This window comes from Peromyscus maniculatus, chromosome 5, assembly GCF_049852395.1.
Source record: "Peromyscus maniculatus bairdii isolate BWxNUB_F1_BW_parent chromosome 5, HU_Pman_BW_mat_3.1, whole genome shotgun sequence".
In the NCBI taxonomy this organism is placed as follows: domain Eukaryota; kingdom Metazoa; phylum Chordata; class Mammalia; order Rodentia; family Cricetidae; genus Peromyscus; species Peromyscus maniculatus.
Genome location: NC_134856.1, coordinates 80,704,643 through 80,719,705, shown reverse-complemented (window position 1 = coordinate 80,719,705; position 15,063 = coordinate 80,704,643). Strand labels below are relative to the sequence as shown.

General features: G+C 41.4%; 1 protein-coding gene across 2 annotated transcripts in view; it reads left to right on the top strand.

Annotated features, from left to right (window-relative positions):
• The window catches only part of Prpf18 (pre-mRNA processing factor 18), a 35,101-nt gene extending 21,125 nt beyond the window's left edge, over positions 1 to 13,976 (top strand). For both annotated transcript variants that reach the window (XM_006985909.4, XM_006985908.4), the window contains one exon: positions 10,909 to 13,976. In XM_006985909.4, coding sequence (XP_006985971.2) covers positions 10,909 to 10,989 — 81 coding nt within the window. In that variant the 3' untranslated portion in view covers positions 10,990 to 13,976. The remainder of the gene's footprint in view (positions 1 to 10,908) is intronic.
• The last annotated feature ends 1,087 nt before the right edge of the window (positions 13,977 to 15,063 follow it).

The following is a 15,063-nucleotide window of genomic DNA, read 5'->3' as shown; positions in this document are numbered from 1 at the left end:
AACCTCTATCCGAGAGCTGGAGTTACTGATATGAACCATATTCACCTTGCTTTTTTTTTAGTACATCAAATGAGTTCATAAGAGAAAACTGGGAGTTTAGTGAAGACAACCAATTTAGGGTGTTTTATAATAATGTGACTTGCAGTGTGGATTAAGTGTATGCTAACCTAAGAAGGTATGGAAAGTGAAGTCTTGGCTTCAGTGTATATGATTATTTTTAAGTAGCATATGAAAATATTTTTCTAATTACGTGACTAAGTCTGAAGTATTTATAGTTAGTTTCTTGAAGTTATACTTGCCACATACAAACTTGTTGGCACTAGGCTCTAAAAACTTTATGTGAATAAATAACAAAACTAACTATAGTCTAGCTTTGGCAAACTGTCACAAATCCCAGATTGTGCGTAACGACTTGCCGGGTGGCAGTTCTTAAACTTGAAGATGAGCTTTGGAAGTTTACTTAAAATGTGCTTCAAAGCATAAAGTGCATTCAGATGCTGTGCCAGAGAATAGTTATTACCATATTCATGAATTATCTTTGTTTGGATTTCAGTTCCAAGTGCTGAATGTTAATTTGTGTGGCATACTTTATGCCTTATTCACATACATTAGCATTTAAAAATATTTCAACCTGACTCCCCAATGTGAATTGTGCAGTTCATAGAGTTCAATACACTTGGGTAACTTGAAAAGACATTTCCATTTTTTAAGTTTTAGAATTCTGCTTTGATTGTGTGTGTCTGTAGGGTGGGTGACACATGCATGCCATGGTGTTGATGTAAAGGTCAGTATTAGTTCCTTCTACCTCTCCGTGGGTCCTAGGGATCTAACCCAGGTCGTTAGGCTTGGCTGCAAGTGCCCTTGCCTGCTGGACATTTTGCTGCTCATTTTCATTTCTTAATAACCACAGATGGCGGTAGAAAAGGCAAAAGCTTTGACTTAGAAAAGAGTGTTTTTTTTCTTTGAAAATTGAATATAATTTCCAAGGATTACATTTACTAATCATGCTTATTTATACTATGGCTACATTATAATGCTTAAAAGTTCATACAGTTACATAATTTTAAAGACAGCATTTCTTGTAGACAATGGTGTGGCTTCTATCTTCTCCTAGACTCATTTAAAAAATATATATATATATATATATACACATAGATGTGTATATATATATATATAAAGAGAGATACATATCTATATATCTATATACATGTCTTTCCCTATATATTTGTATATATATATATATATATATACACATATATATAAATGATAATTATGTATCATTTTTTAGAGGATTTCTAGTTTATTTTGGAGCTATGTAATGACCTGTCTGTCAGTCCTCCAGCCTTCCTTTGTAACAATATTCTTTGATTTTTGTGTTGTGTGAGATACTTTCTTTGGGTAAACTTTTATGTTTTTTATCATGGCATTTAAATAAAACTACTGAATAAAATTTAAAAGGGGGCTGGGGCTGGAGAGATGGCTCAGCAGTTAAAAACACTGGCTGCTGTTCTTCCAAAGGTTCTGATTCCAATTCCCAGTAACCACATGGTGGCTCACTACCATCTAAAATGGGATCTATTTCCCTCTTCTGGCGTGCAGGTATACATGCAGACAGAGCACTCATACATTTTTAGAAAAATTAAAAAAAAAACTATTATAGTTTGATATTTTTAAAATACATTTAAAAAATGTGTATGTATGAATGACTGTGTGGGTGGGTGTTCATATATATGGAAGATATATGTGGAAGGTACATGTGCCCAGATGTGCATTTGTATGTGGAGGCCAGAAGCTAGCCTCAGATAATTGTTTCTCAGGACAGCTATCCACACCTTTTTTAAAAAGGAAATATTTTTATGTTACATGTATGAATATTTGCCTGCATATGAGTATGTATACCACATGTGTGCCTTGTACTCATGGAGGCCAGACAAGGGTGTTTGATCCCCTGGCACTGAAGTTCCAGACAATTGTGAGCCACTCTGGGTTCTGGGAAGCTAACCTGGGTCCTCTGCAAGAGGAGCAAGTGCTCTTAACCACTGCACCATCTCTCTAGCTCCATCCCTCCAGCTCCCAGCTGTTTGTTTGTTTGTTTATTGAGACAGGGTCTCTCACGTGGTACCTGACTAGGCTAGGTTATCTGGCCAGCAAGTCCCAGGGATCCTCCTGTGTTGACCTCCCCGGTGCTGGGATTACAAATGCACCCCACCACGCCTAACTATGATGCTAGGGATTGAACTCTGGTCCTCATGCTTGGGCAGTGGGAACTTCAGAGTGAGCTAGACATTTTGTTCTTGTTTAAGTCTCCTTTTCAGCCAGGTTTCATGGCACATGCCAGTAATTGCATCACTTGGGAGGCTAAGGGGAATTGTGAATTTTAAGATGAGTCAGAACTGCATCCTGAGTTTAAGGCTAGCCGGGCCTAAATAGTGAGACCCTGATTCAAAATCAGAGAATTTTTCTGTTACCTATAAGATGGTTAGGGAAAGTTGGTGAGTGTGCTATCTGAGATTTGGATCAACTAATAATACTGCTGTGAATAGGACACAGTGTTTTGGATTCAGCCTGTTGATGAGGGAAGCCTTGGAATACTAAATTATAATGGGTCCATGTCTCTCCTTGGGCAGATGTTAGTGGCACAGGTCGAGTGACTTTTTAGTATTTTCCTGATTGACTTGGATGCTGTGTTAGTCAAATATTTTGTCACTGTGACTAATGCCTAAGTAACAAAATCTGAAGAAGGAAGGATTATTTGGCTCACAGTTTCAAAGGCTTTACAGCAGTGGTTCTGTTGTCAAGAACAGAACCAGCCTTCCTGTTGCTGTGACCTTTTAACACAGTTCCTCATGTTGTGGTGACCCCCAACCATCAAATGATTTTCATTGCTACCTCATAACTGCAATTTTGCTACTGTTATGAATAGTAATGTAAACATTTTCAGAGGTAGAGGTTTACCTAAGGGGTCGCAACCCACAAATTGAGAACTGTTACTTTAGAAAGTAAGGAGGGAATGCCTACATTAGCTAGCAGGCTTCTTCCTTCTCACCTCTTCTCCCCCTAGCTTAGAGCCTTTAGGACAGTTTTACCTATGTTCCAAGAGGCTCTTTTTCTTAGTTTTCTCTGGGAACTCCCACGCACATTGTCATGTGTTCTTAACACATTAAAGACAACCTGAGGAGATATCAAAATGTGTGGATGTCACATTAAGCAATAAAAACAATGTGCTTCTGCTTCGATTAATTTGACCAATAGCAAGCCTAAATTTGAATTCCCAACTTTGTTCCCTGTATCTTCTGGTTACTGGCCCGTATGTAGTCTGCTTTGTGAATATGATCTGTCTCTGTTCCTGTGTGTTGTGCCTCTGAAACTGCGAGTCTGTATAGCAAAGGGCTTGGACAGCACAGAAACCCTAGCTGAGAAAGTATTGGGGAAATCTTTATATTATCTTTAACAGCGAAGCCCCTTTACTGCTGGCCCTGAATAGCACTCAACACCACAGACAGGCATTACCAACCTACATCCACATGTTTTCAGCATTTATGGTGGATGTTTGTTTTAAGGTTCCTTCCCACCTGTTAGCTCATTTCAGCAAATGATCATCACAGCATGAAAACACACACACACACACACACACACACACACACACACACACACACACACACACACCCCTCCAGGGTCAGGGATATGGAACAGTGTGTAACTTAAGAAGAGAGCTATGTTTGTACCTTAGATTGTCAAGGCTGACTGCATGGGAAATCCAAGGCACAGTAAGGTTGCTTACAGTGTTCTCTTAAAGGCAGGTTAAACAGACTGAGTACACAGTACCACAGCAGGTACATAGTACCTGCTGTTTTAGTTGCATATAATGTCTCTTGTAACTTTGGTCTCTTGGTGAAAGGTTGATTCAAAATATCCTCTGAGAGGATCATTTTCAACATGTTGCCTGAAGTTTAAATCAGGGGTTGGTAAACCTTTTTACTTTTTTAAGGGTCAGTTACTAAGTAGGTTTGTGCCTCAGTGAACTTCACCAGCAGCCAGTGGCTGCATTCCGGAGACAGTATGAAGAATAAGGTGGTTTTGTGGATCAATTTGTGGCCCCTGGTAAATGTATAACTTAGACTTCTTCTGCATGAAGATATTTACTAAGGAGACCATGTGAAAATCATTTGATAATTCTTTTAAAATACACCTCAGGAAAATACAGTGTTTGAAGTTTATAATCTTAATTGTACAGCCCAATGATTCTGGATAACATGTGCCATGTTAAAAATTAAGATCGGGGGCTGGAGATGGCTCAGAGGTTAAGAGCACTGACTGCTCTTCCAGAGGTCCTGAGGTCAATTCCCAGCAACCACATGGTGGCTCACAACCATCTGTAATGAGATCTGGCGCCCTCTTCTGTATACATAATAAATAAATAAAATCTTTAAAAAAAAAAAAAATTAAGATTGGGTCCAGAGCCGGGTGGTGGTGGCACATGCCTTTAATCCCAGCACTTGGGAGGCAGAGCCAGGTGGATCTCCGTGAGTTCAAGGCCAGCCTGGTGTACAGAGTGAGATCCAGGACAGGTTCCAAAGCTACACAGAGAAACTCTGTCTCAAAAAAAACAAACAAACAAACAAAAAAAAAACCAAAACAAAACAAAACAAAAAAAAAGATTGGGTCCAGAATATTTCTAGTAACAGTCAGCAGATTCCTTCATGCTTCCCTTGTAACTAGGTACCCTGCTCCTCTCAGTCAGTGCTACTCTTCTTGTTAAAAGATTTATATTTTATGTCTGTGAGGTCCAGTTGTGAGCTGTTGTGCTGGGATCCAAACTTGGGTCCTCTGCAAGAGCAGCCAGTGCTCTTGACCACTAGACCATCTCTCCAGTCCCTCGTCAGTGCTACTCTTGACTTAGAGTCTTTCCTGGTTTTGCCTGTTACTGAACGATATATAAATGGAAACTTAGAATGTGTGAAGTTATTATTTTTCTTTGAAATACTAGTATAACGTGTTTTATGAAATGTGATGGAAAGCAATTCAAGAGGCTCTTTGCTGAAACATGATTTCATCTTCTGGCTTTTGTGCAAACCTCTGTAGACTTCAACTGTGGAAGTTGTTTGAAATGTTCAGTTCTTCACAAGATTAAATACACCATTGGGAGTTTTCTCACCAGGCAGATCAAACAAAAGCTGGATAGCTTATTAGCTCACCTAAGTCTACTTGTTAGGTTTAAATTGCTGGTAGTAACTTTAAGGATGGCTCATTCTGCCAAATACAGAGGAAACCTTTGGCTCAGATGTTGGGAAAGCTGCTTTTACACAAATTATAGAAATTTGATTATTTAGAGACTATAATTTGGTCATTTCTAGAGACCTTCTGGACAGTATTGTCTGAAAAGATGACAGCCGGAAGGAGACAGAGAAGGGAAGTGACAGCATGGGTCCCCCTCTGCCCGCACTCCTCCCCAGACGGCTCCTCCCCAGAGTTCTTTGAGCATTGGCTGCCTCCTCTCCCTGTGGCGTCTCATGGGGCAGGAACGAAGGAATTGGAAGGTTGTTTTGTAGTGGGGCAAGTGTCAGGTGTTTATTTTCCTGCTGCGTACCCCTCTGCCTCAGGCCATTACTCCCCGCAAGTGGCTGTCTCTAAACACTTGCTCTCTCTGTCTCAGTAATTCTTGTCTCATACCCTTTTAGAGCGTGGCCTGGCCACAGTCTCAGGATGGCCAACTCTAGGCTCTTGCACTATATCCCCTTGTTGGCCCTAAGCTTTGCCAGCCCTTTGTGAAGTCCTTGGACCAGCCCATCAGATTATGTTTGAGTTTTTGCTTTGCTTCCTCCTGGTATCCTTTCTGCTGTATGTGGAAAACAATGTGTGCACTCATCACACAGATGGTCATCCTAAAAAAGTTTTTCTTAGGCTTTTGCCATCACACAAGGACAGATGTCCTCAAGACCCTCTGGCAAGTTTTCAGTAATCTTTTTTTTTTTTTTTTTTTTTTTTTTTCCCGAGACAGGGTTTCTCTGTGTAGCTTTGCGCCTTTCCTGGAACTCACTTGGTAGCCCAGGCTGGCCTCGAACTCACAGAGATCCGCCTGGCTCTGCCTCCCGAGTGCTGGGATTAAAGGCGTGCGCCACCACCGCCCGGCTAGTTTTCAGTAATCTTAAATTCATGAATTTCCTGGTATCCTAAAATTTTATCTCAGGCTTAGGCTATTTTATCTATAATAGCATTGGCCAGCCTTATGGAACATTTTTATATATTTCCAATATACTCATGTATTGCCAAAATTAGTATAACATCAACTTTCATTCCTCCAGTAAGTGATCACAGCTTGACTCATACGTTGTACACACAACAGTATAGTTATTGGTGAGTATTCTTCATATGTTATTACTCAAATTATACATGACACATTTGCAGGTCAGGTGGCTTCATGCTATAGCCTCCAAGTCTTGGCTGAGATAAATAATTTTCAAGTGGCAAGTTATTGCATGGTAAGAAGCACCTACTCATGCCGTACTTTCTGGTATATTTAACACTGCATTTTCAGAAGAAAACACACGTTGGCCTTTAATACCACGGGATACTAGCATGCTGATCTAAACTGTGTAATGTTGCTTTCAGCAGCTCAGATGATAGGAAACAGTAGATGTTTTACCCCATCAAATCTCAGGTTCAACCACATGCCTGAGAGGAAAAAGGCCAGATCAGTCTCCACTGTAAAAACCAGATGACTGTATACATGAAATCCTCCCCTAAATTAGAGAAGGGCAGATCACTTACAGCAGCTCAGGATTAGTCTGAGCACGCCACTTTTCATTAGGAGTGCCACACTAGGGTGGGGTGAAGTCCTTACAAGTACAAAGGAAGCCATTTCCAGCTCAGTTTCCTGAATTCTCAGTCAAAGGTGGAGTTTTAGGTAATGATATTTCTGACAGGCAGGGCTTCACCAATGTGACCTTTGATACACAGCCCTGGAATCCTCATCACAGCTTTCACAGTGCTTACAGAAGGCAGCAGCATGGGAGGATACTACCATTTCTCTTGGACACTTGGGCACGGAGACGGGCATGTTCTCAGTCACATGCTGCTAAGAAGTGGGACTGGGTTGAGCCTGGACTGTCTTCCCTATGTTGCTAGTGTACTGCTTCTGTCTGAGGACAGCCGGCACTAACGGGGGACGCGAACCTCACAGTCCAGGAATGGAAATGAAGCCTAGGGTGAGAGGGATTCCAAGGCTGGAGTGAGGGCATGCTCTGGTGGGAGCAATGCATGAAGAGGTCAGCATGGTCTGGAGGGACTGGACTATGCAGGAAAAAGGGGAAGAGATGATTTTTAAAGGGGAGCAGACCTACACAAGGCATGGTTATCATAATACAGCGTCGCTTGCATAAAGGACTTGTGTGTAACCTTTATGAGACTCACGAAATGTAGTTTTCTCTTAGAACTGTGATTTGAGGGGTGAGGAAGAAAACATGTAGTGTATAATATACATGCGTGGGGCCAGTGGACATGACAGAAGCCCATTAAGTCCTCCTAATTTCATAGTCAGAAGTCAGTAGATGATCTTTAAGGAGAAGAGCCAAGGGCTGGAGCTGGACATTTCCAAGTGTGGCCAGAAACAGCAGGACAGTCTCTTGAGTGGTGTGGCAGTGGTTGCCTCTGTGGAGTGGAGTTGGGGACAGGAAGAAATGAGGCGGATGAACACTGTCACTTTAGGTCCCATCCATGTCATCTTACACAACATGACCCCAAACCCAGGATTGTCCTTTTCTTTCTGCCACAATTCGTAAACTTCTGCTTTCCAGTCTCATGACTCTGTGTTGAAAGATCTGGGGCCTGTCCTCTTCCAGCTGCCATTTGGGACAGCCACCAGCCTCTGTGTGGATTCTTGCCGCGTCTCCTCTGAGTTTGTCCAGCTGCCTTGGATTCTCTTTGGCACCTTCACTGTTGCAGTTAAAATACAGTGTATGTTGCTCGGTATGATACTAGCTCTCTTAATTCAGTGTCAAAAGTCTTTGCAGCCACACACATCCCTCCCCTGCTCACTGTTTCCACAGCATCTATCACCAGTGGATGGATGTCTCTTGTCTGTCTTGCCTTATTACTCAGGATGGGTTTTTCTTGTTGTTTTCCCTCTGGCTTTGTTTTTTTCTTGTATCTCCAGAGTTTAGCACAGTGCTTGGTATACAGTAGGCACTACTTAAACAGTTGTTCAGATAAGTATGTTTTTCTAAAAGTATAAAGTCAGTTAGGTGGTACATAGACAGTAGAGTCATTACGGAGGAGGCTGAGGCAGGAGGATTGCAAGTCTAAGCCCAGGGCTGTCAAATAGGACCCTATGTTTTAAAAAGTCAGTTAAACTATCACTAGCTCTCAGCTGTTTGCTGTGTTATGATGAGTTACACTTATTATGTAATTTGTCTTGCTTACCCACCCACAGCAATGTGAAATGGAAAGCTAAAAGGTTCTAGTTGAAAAGACTTGTTTCCAGGCTAGAGAGATGGCTCAGTGGTTAAGAGCACTAACTGCTCTTCCAATGGTCCCGAGTTCAGTTCCCAGAACCCACATTGGCAGCTCACAACTGTCTGATGCCCTCTTCTGGTGTGCATACAGACCAAGTAACCATACACATAAAATATAGACCTAAAAATTAAAAAAAAACAAAAACAAACCCAAAAAACAAAACAAAACAAAACAAAACAAAACAAAACAAAAAAAAAAAAAAGGAAAAAGACTTGTTTCCATTTGGGGAAAACAAAACAAACAAACAAAACGTGTCCTGAGAATGACACACTGTTGAAAATCCATGGTAACCTATCAATCCTTATTACAAGGATTTGTAGTAGTGTTCTGGCTAGGCCTGTGACTGTGGCTGTTCTTAGACTCCGAGTGTAAAGGCACCTCATAAGTGTCTTCTCCGAGAGCAGCGTGCTAAGGTTCTAGTTATGGAACGTGCCCACAGCCAGCTCCTTGTTCAGAACAGTTGATGCCGTGTTTGGCTGCTGACTGAAGCCCTTGCGTCTCCTCTTTCCTAGCTGCACCTCTCTTCTGTCTAGTCCTTCAGGCCACTTAGAGATGCAATCAGCAATGTCTTATGTGTTTCCATAGCTACACTTCAGATTCTGCACACATGTGATTAGAACTTAACATCAGGGGGAGTTGGGACTATGGAAGGGAAGTTCTTTATCCTCAAACAAGTATCTGGCTAGTGGAAGAAATAATCCGGAGCAAAGTAAACTATATGCTCTTCCTTCCCACTGCTGGGAAGCACTTTATCCTAGAAGTCAGTGGAAAGATTACCTCTGCACATGCTGATTCTCAGACAGCTCAATGTGGGCAATGTTTGGACCTGGAAAGGACTTAAACTATTTTAATGTCATGTTTCACTGATGTTGAATCTATTAGATCATAGCTCTGTTCACAGCAGTTGATATCTGTGTTACCAGTTTTTACTAGGAAACAAACTGATGTAGTTTGTTTTTGATGGTTTCATTGAGTTGGGAGCTCCAGACCAGCCTAGGCTGCTTGTGTGACCCTGTCTAAAATTATATACAAAAAACAAAAGCAAAAATAAAAAAGTTGTTTGAATATTAGAGTTTCAGAGTTCTAAATAATGGAATTTTAGGTATCCAATGCTATTTTTAATGCTTTCTTCCTGGATTTCCAGCTGTTTTCTTCTGTTACTGGTTTGTATAATTGCAGCCCTGTGGTTCTTTCCCACTGGGTCATGAATCTTTTGTTTAAAGTTGCCCTAGCATGCCATTTTGAGGGAAGAAAGTAAATTTGAGGAGAATACTAACCAAAATACCAAGCAATATGCTAGATGTTCTCTTATAGCCAATGTTATTATTCTAGGCCTAAATTACATTATTTTTCTTACTGTGATAGGAACTGGGTGGTTTTAATTTTTGTGAACTTAAAATGAAGAACCTTGAAACAATTTGTGCTAAAAATTGGTATGGGTTAGGATCATTGAAATTAAGCACTGCTGTATTATAACTAGTCAATAATGTTATAAAGATTTCAATAAGGCTTGTAACAAACATTCCTTCTAAACAGGGTAATTTGGAAATTGATTAAACAATTAATGGGATTCTTTTCTGATTGTAAATTCCTCTCTAGTTTATTTTCAAGAAAAATCTATGGGGCTTGCAGCAAGCCTCTGCCATTGTCCTTGACCTGTTTTTAAGGGATACAGAGAATTTGTATATGGGCTTGGAAGGCATTTTTTCACCTAGTGCTTGGTGAGAAAGCTAAGAAAAAGAACTACAGTCTAATGGCTAGCTAAGCACTTGGAAAGGTCAGACCAAAGGAGAAGTCGAAAGAGAGATGCTACCACCTTCAGTGGTTGTCCTTAATTCTTTCTTGGGACCTGTTTGAGGAGGGCTGAATTACTAGGGGCTAGAGTTAGTGCGTTTTTCTGCTCTAAGTACTCCATTGGTGAGAGCGTTCATGTATTCAATACAGATGGAAAACTATATTATTTCTAGGTTACTTTAATCCTTCTAGTTTGTTTTTTGTTTTGTTTTTGTTTTTTAAGTTTCAAACCAAAAATTGTAGTATATACAGAGGTAACCTTTCCATGACTTGAACAGACGAGGTCATTTTTCATTTATCCTGAGAGTTTTTATATCGCTTCTTTAACTTTGAAGATATGGAAGACTTTTCTGGGAGAGCCACATCTTTGAATATGCTTCTCTCTACCAAACTCGGAAGGGCTAACATCACAGCCCTGTAGAATATGTATTTTCCACTAATGATGTTGTGATAAGCAGTGCTCATGGATACACATTTATCCTTTTGAATGGAATTGTGGCGATACTTTACTTTATAGGGACATTGACAAACTAAGTACTACAGAGAAAAGCTTCTAGAAATAGTTCGGTTGTGTCATAACAAACCTTCATTTTATGTTCTTAGGGACTGAAGAGGTTAATGACAATTTGCCAAAAGCACTTTCCTACGGATCCATCAAAATGTGTGGAGTACAATGCACTGTGAGATCTGTGTACGGTGTGGACATAACAAGAAGCCTCAGCAAGCAGCGTGTGGACTTCTGGCCTTAGCACAGCAGCGAAGGAAGAGTTCCATCACAGAGTTCCATCGGATGTACTTCTTGTTGGGTTTAAGAACTGTTGACTTTCATATGGTATTGGATTGCAAACAAGTTTTTGTGTGTTGTTCTCATTTTAATCAGTTGAAAAATTAAGTCCTAAAGCTATTTATCCATAGTGTAGACAGATGTGTAGACAACAGCAGGAAGGGGGTTTGAGGTGACCTTTCTCCTCAAGACCCAAAATGTGTCATTAGATAACTAGAAACATTTGAGGGCAGGTTTAAATTTTCTATAAATTATCATGATTTGCACATTTTTCTCATATGTGGTATTTATAGAAAATATTTTTTGTATTTCAACAAAAGTGTGGGACCATTAAATGTTCCTTTACAGTTCTTAAAAGTTTTTTGGAATTTTGCCATCTTGCAGTAGGATGTAAATGTTACTGTTAAGTGTTATTTTTCTTGTGTTTCAGACTTGCTTTGGTTCTAAGTGGAGTACATCTTAGTATTTGTCGTATTTCTGGACAGATAGAATTGATAGGTAGAAGGTTGGAAAGCGTAATTTCACATTAGTGCATCCAGGTTAGGGTGAGGAAATGGGCATTGGAACCAGTTGAGAGTGGCAGCCTCATGGGGATGCTGAAGAGGGCGGAGTTCCTGGCTTCACTGTGCCACACTCAGTCCTCACTCTGGTCTCAAAGTGTTGCTCTTTGATCATTGGGACCACTCTCTGCTGCAGTGCTGAGAGGATCCGGTTGTTCCGTGACAAGCTGAATGGTTGTGTCAGAGAAGCAAGAGTGGGTGGGCCCTCAGGACTGGCAGCGCCTCGGCTCCGTGCACTAACAGGACAGCGGTGGACAAGCTCTGTGTACTAACAGGACAGCGGTGGACAAGCTCTGTGTACTAACAGGACAGCGGTGGACAAGTGGTTTCATCTTGCAGGGCTTTGGCTTCCTTAGCTGACATTGATGATAAGAGTACACACCTTGTGTTGTTATTGTGTAAGTAAAATGCTGAGCCCGCTGCCTGGTAGAGGACAAGAGATCATTATTATTGCTTGGCATGCATTCTTATTACGTGTAGACCAAGGGCCTTTATGGGCCCTGCCCTGTGGCTGCAGTGGGATAGTATGTACTTGTGCAATAACAACAATAAAAATGACTGTATTATCAGCAATAGTAGTAAACGATGGAATCATTAAGTTTTTCCTGTCTTTACTTGCATCCAGGTCCAAATTTAGAAGTGCAGAGAATGGGAGCCTGAGGTTGCTAGAGGTGGCTTGGTGTCACAGTTGCTTATTCTGGTCCCTCTTGAGAAGAAGGAGTGAAGGCCACTTTTGGCAGCTTGGGATCCAAGGCTGTGCAGAGATAGGACAGTCTCTGCCAGTTCCTGCAGGGAGGCGTTCCTCTCACTGTCAAGTCTTTTCGTGTCATTAAATTAGGTAGAGCTTTGGGGGATTTATTTGACCAGTGAGAAACTTTCATGAGATGTGCAGCAAACCCCTACCTGTGACATGTGGTTTTGTTATTAAGGTCTTCTTTATAAATATTACTGGATAATGCCCAGATCACTTATTCTTCAGCCACTGTCAGGTCACAGCATGGTAAGTGATTTTATGTTGTCTTCCTTTCTGTTGTAAATATTCCACATGAAGAAGAAACTATATCATGTGACTTCAGTAGTTCCTAAAATTGGCCAGTGTGGGCTGTTTTTTTTTTGTGTGTGTGTGTGTGTGTGTGTGTGTGTGTAAGGGGTTTTATCTGTGACTTTAGCCATTCTGAGTTTGAATGGAGGGAAGCTTGTTCAAATATGTGGCGCTCTCAGGACAGTTTTCATGTCTGAAATTAAAGAAGTGATGTAGGAACTCCTGGGATATGTAGAAAAATGATCTTTCATTCAAGTCATGGAAATTTTACTTCTGCATATACTATATATTTTTGTTTCAATTTTTTAAAACAATAAATATATACTTTTCCTTTTAAACAGTCACAGTTCTAATTAGCTATATCCCTTCCTGCCTTCCTATCCTTCCATTCACAAGAACTGGGATTTTCTATATTCAGACTTAATAAAAACCTTTTTTTCTTCAGAAGTAAATGCAGGTGCTCCTTGATTGGATGCAGGATTAGTCCTGATCATATAGGTGAACACACAGTACATTGAAAATGCATTTAATACCCCTACTTAATTAGCTTGACCTAAACTGTCTTAAATGTGTTCGGAACACTTACGTTAGCCTGTGGCTAGGTAAAGCCATCCATCACAGAGCCTGTTTTTATACTAAAGCATTGAAGTTGATGTACTATTTTGAATGTTGTATGCTGCTATAGATTAGTGTCAGTCTTTTCTCTGAAGATCAAGTTTGAGGGAACATTGTGGAGGGACCATTTCCCAGCATCAGGAGAGGATTCCACTGTGTGTGGCTAGCCGAGGAAGAGACCCCCAAGTTAGTGGTCCCGAGTCCAGTTTGTGCTGAGTGCTTTCTGCTCTCACACGGTATGAGGTGAGAACTTGTAACTGGAGAGCATCTCATTTCCTAGGAGGGTCACTGTCCACTGACAGGACTTTTCATCACTGTCAGAGCCTAGGGAGGCTTTCAGTGTTTGTGGGCTGGGGACTAAGGAGATAAAGCAGCGGCCTTGTCTAGATATTGAGAGAGGAAGGGTAAGGTCCTGGGAGAGCAGAACAAGGCCGGCAGTGGTCACTAACAGAACTGGGGGGTCTGTTGTGGGCCTGCAAGGACTGGGAAGTCGGGCGGTGGTGGTAGGACTTGTATGTAGTTTGAAGCCCTTCCTTCTGGTACGATTTAACCTAGCTCAGTACTTTAACCACTCTGGAGTGTGACCCCAGTAAATCATTTTGGAATGCAAACCTTTGTTAGTGCTGTTGAAAAGGAATTCTGGAAATAAACAGCTTGGGAAAGATGAGAAGTGTTTCCTTGGTCTTTGTGGGCTTTGGATGTGGGCATTCCTGTCTACTTCGTCTCGAGGCCCACGGTGAAAGGCTTCTCACCACAGAAGGGAGGCCTGAATGAAAGAGAATCTTGAGTTGAGCTTAAGTTTCTTTTGTCTGGGCATCTTGAGCGGATAACTTAATGGATTGTACCTCCTCTCTGCTGCAGTCTTCTCCCACGAAGCCCCTGAAAGCATAACTTTATCCTCTAGAAATTTATGGTATGGCGTCATTTTGAGAATCTTGAGCTGGAAAGCACTTTCTCACGGTGTGTTGATGGAAGCGTTTCCAGCTGTCCAGAGAGCCGAGGCCAGCACAAGTCTCCAGAGGGTCACTTTGGGAAACTGCTATAGTAACCGGTTTTCATCGCAGACTCTGCAGTTGCGCTGACTAAATTTTAACCACTGGAACTTTAATGGTAACAATAGCCTAAAGTCTTTTGAAATCTTAAAAGCAAGTTCTGGCGGTGTGGGATAACGAGGGAGTTCTATGTGGCTGGCTAGCAGCGACAGCTGTGTGTGAGCTAACCACAGCCAAGATTTTGGAGTTGTGCTCATTACAAAAAAAAGGTTTATACATTGGCCAAAATAGTTTACTGTTAAACTATTGACTATTTGTGTATTTTCCACACTTTAAACTGGGATATTTTACACAGCATGCTTGAACTAATCCGTGCCCTGCCGATGGTGGCTGTGTTTTAACTAGGCCACTTCTCTTTTGTGTGGTTTCTTCCTTGTCCCTAAGCCCTGCTCTGAAATTTAACTGTCAGCCGCCTTTGTCCTCCCTCAGTGGCCAAGCTTAGTGCATACCTTCACGCAAAGGAGAGCCACGGCTCCGGAGTTTGCGTTTTCTTTTATTTTGGGGGGGGGGGATGTTATTTAGTGATCTCAGCCTCATTCACCAAGCTTCCTGCATGGCAGCTAAGTCATTCCCACAGGCTTGCAGCTGCAGTTTTACAACCTGCCAGAACCAAATTGCCTTTGCACCTCAGAGCTCTTCTTTGAAGGCTTGGAAAACGTTATGACCTACAGCTATTACAGCTGGGGCTTGGCTGAGACTTTCTGT